The sequence below is a fragment of the Benincasa hispida genome, chromosome 7 (genome assembly GCF_027475165.1).
Source record: "Benincasa hispida cultivar pf3 chromosome 7, pf3_genome.v1.1, whole genome shotgun sequence".
NCBI lineage: Eukaryota > Viridiplantae > Streptophyta > Magnoliopsida > Cucurbitales > Cucurbitaceae > Benincasa > Benincasa hispida.
In genome coordinates, this window is record NC_143484.1 from 32439127 (window position 1) to 32441911 (window position 2785).

General features: G+C 35.2%; 1 protein-coding gene across 1 annotated transcript; it reads left to right on the forward strand.

The window, feature by feature from the left end:
* Positions 1-238: 238 nt before the first annotated feature.
* LOC120081535 (aquaporin PIP1-2-like) lies at positions 239-2344 on the forward strand. The gene is made up of 3 exons (XM_039036500.2): positions 239-944; positions 1679-1819; positions 1908-2344. Exons 1-3 carry the CDS (start codon positions 300-302, stop codon positions 1998-2000), a joined length of 879 nt encoding a protein of 292 aa, XP_038892428.1. The 5' UTR covers positions 239-299; the 3' UTR covers positions 2001-2344.
* Positions 2345-2785: the final 441 nt, after the last annotated feature.

Below are 2785 nucleotides of genomic sequence, written 5' to 3' on the forward strand. Positions count from 1 at the left end.
ATCCTCCAACCCGACCGCCCCTTCTGTCATTTTGCACCTATTCTCCAGAAAACCCTAGAAAAATGATTGGTCGGTTTGTGAAAATAACATTTATGTATTTCTTTTTTTTTTTTTGATAAAAATGTTTTAACTTTATTCATTTATTTTTTTCTTTTTAACTGGGTGGGTCTCATTGGGTTTTCAGTAAATTCACTTAACATTGCTATATATAACCTAACTCCTTCTCATCACTTTCCTCACTTCTATCGTTAAAACAGAACCATCGTCTTCCGCCGTGAGAAACAGAGGAGTTTACTGAAATGGAAGGGAAGGAAGAAGATGTAAGACTTGGAGCTAACAAGTTCAACGAGAGACAGCCGATTGGAACGGCGGCGCAGAGTCAGGATGATGCTAAGGACTACAAGGAGCCACCGCCGGCGCCGTTGTTCGAGCCGGAGGAGCTCACTTCATGGTCCTTTTACAGAGCTGGAATCGCCGAGTTTTTCGCTACTTTTCTCTTCCTTTACATCACTGTTTTGACCGTCATGGGTGTCGTACGGTCGAAGGAAGCCACTGGGAATACCTGTAAGACCGTCGGGATTCAGGGGATCGCTTGGGCTTTCGGGGGTATGATTTTTGCTCTGGTTTACTGTACTGCTGGAATCTCCGGTGGCCACATTAACCCGGCGGTGACTTTTGGGCTGTTTCTGGCGAGGAAATTGTCGTTGACCAGGGCGATCTTCTACATGGTGATGCAGTGCCTTGGTGCCATCTGCGGTGCCGGCGTGGTGAAGGGGTTCCAACCCAAACCCTATGAGGCCCTCGGCGGAGGAGCTAACGTCGTGAACGAGGGATACACCAAAGGGGACGGCCTTGGCGCTGAGATCGTCGGAACCTTCATCCTTGTTTACACCGTCTTCTCCGCCACTGACGCCAAACGTAGCGCCAGAGACTCACATGTTCCGGTGAGTTCAAAAAAAAAAAAAGAAAAACACCCATCTAAAAACTACTTTCGCTTAAATTTTAAATTTGATAAAAAAAAAAACAAAAAACAAAATTTAGTCCATCTAATTTTAAAATTTAGAATTTAGGTTTTTTAGATAATATTGTAATTGAGAATTGGACCTCTAATTCAAGATATAAGATATGTCCTATATATATATTTGAGCTTAAAATTACACTAATTTTGATAAAAGGTGGTAAATATTTCTTATAATTTGATAAAATTTTCATGAATAACTACTAATTTTAATTGAAAATCAAAACTAAATTCTGAGTTTCTTCAATACTTAAAAAGTAGTATTTGGAATATAAATTTGTTAGAATATTCAAGAAAAAAAGTTAAGATTTCAAAAGAATATGACCATAAAGTGTAGCCAATTCTTCTCTCTTATTATATTTTTAAAAAGTGACAGTTGCATAATTAGACTCAAAATAATAATAAATGTAACATTAGAAGTGCTTAGGTTTAAGAAAAAATTTTACAAAAATGTTAAATTATTTACCAAATAAAAAAAACATTCATACTAGTATCTCACAACTTAAGATTAAAATTTTATTATTTTGTGTAAATGCTTTTTTTTTTTAGAAAAAAATCTTTCTACATTTTACTATATTTACCTTTTTTTAAAAAACCGGCAAGATATTGTTTCAAAGAGATTAAATTTGTAATTTTATCTTTATCATATACTTGGAACAGATTTTGGCACCGTTGCCAATTGGGTTTGCAGTGTTCTTAGTTCACTTGGCCACCATTCCGATCACCGGCACCGGCATCAACCCAGCCCGGAGCTTGGGAGCCGCCATTATTTACAACCACGACAAAGCCTGGGATCACCACGTGAGTTTCTTAATCTTATAATAATCTCATTAATCTCATAATCTTAATCTTAATCTTCATCCTTAATCTCATTTTGTTGAAATTACAGTGGATTTTCTGGGTGGGACCCTTCATCGGCGCTGGTCTTGCAGCTCTGTACCACCAAGTTGTGATCAGAGCCATCCCTTTCAAGTCCAAGTGAAAATCTTATCTAAAATCCATGATGCTTCAATCTCAGCCGTCCGATCCCAATCCAAAAAACAAAAATGGCTGTTTTTCCCTTTTGTATTGTAATTTTTAATCAAACTGTATCATTTAAATTTAATCCAGCAGTTTCTTGAGGCCCTTTTTTTCTTTTCTTTTTTCTGTGTTTTTTAAATTCCAACTGGGGGGCCCAATTTGTAAGCCAGTGCAGTGTTATCTGTAATTATATGTTTGGTTGTGAAGTTATGTATGGTCAATTTCCCCAAAAAAAAAAATGAAAAAAAGAAAAAAAAAACAAAAGTTAAATAATGATGCCCACTCTACTTTTATGGGACTTGTCAATTCTTGAGGTTCTTTTGGTAACTATCTAATTTTTTTGTTTTGTAAATTAAATTTATTCCAATCTCACCTCTATATAGTTTGCGTTTTGATCCAATGTTTTTATATAATTTGCATTGAATTAAAGGAGGGGAAGGTTGTGTATATGCAAATTAGTATTTTTTGTTGTTTCAAGAAATTGTTGTGGAAGTGAGTTGGAATAAGATAGCTAGTAATGGATGTGAAGGTGATTATTTAAAGTTAATGTCACTATCCCTTTCCAACTTCTAAATGAAAGTGATTATTTTTGTTTTGTTATCCACTTTAATTATCTACGTGCTGAAAGTTGAAGTTAAGTTTTGAAAATAGTAGAAAAGTAAATATATAGTTTCAATGGTAGATCTCGTTTGATAATCATTTTATTTTTCGTTTTTGTTTTTTTAAAATTAAACGTATGGACACTAT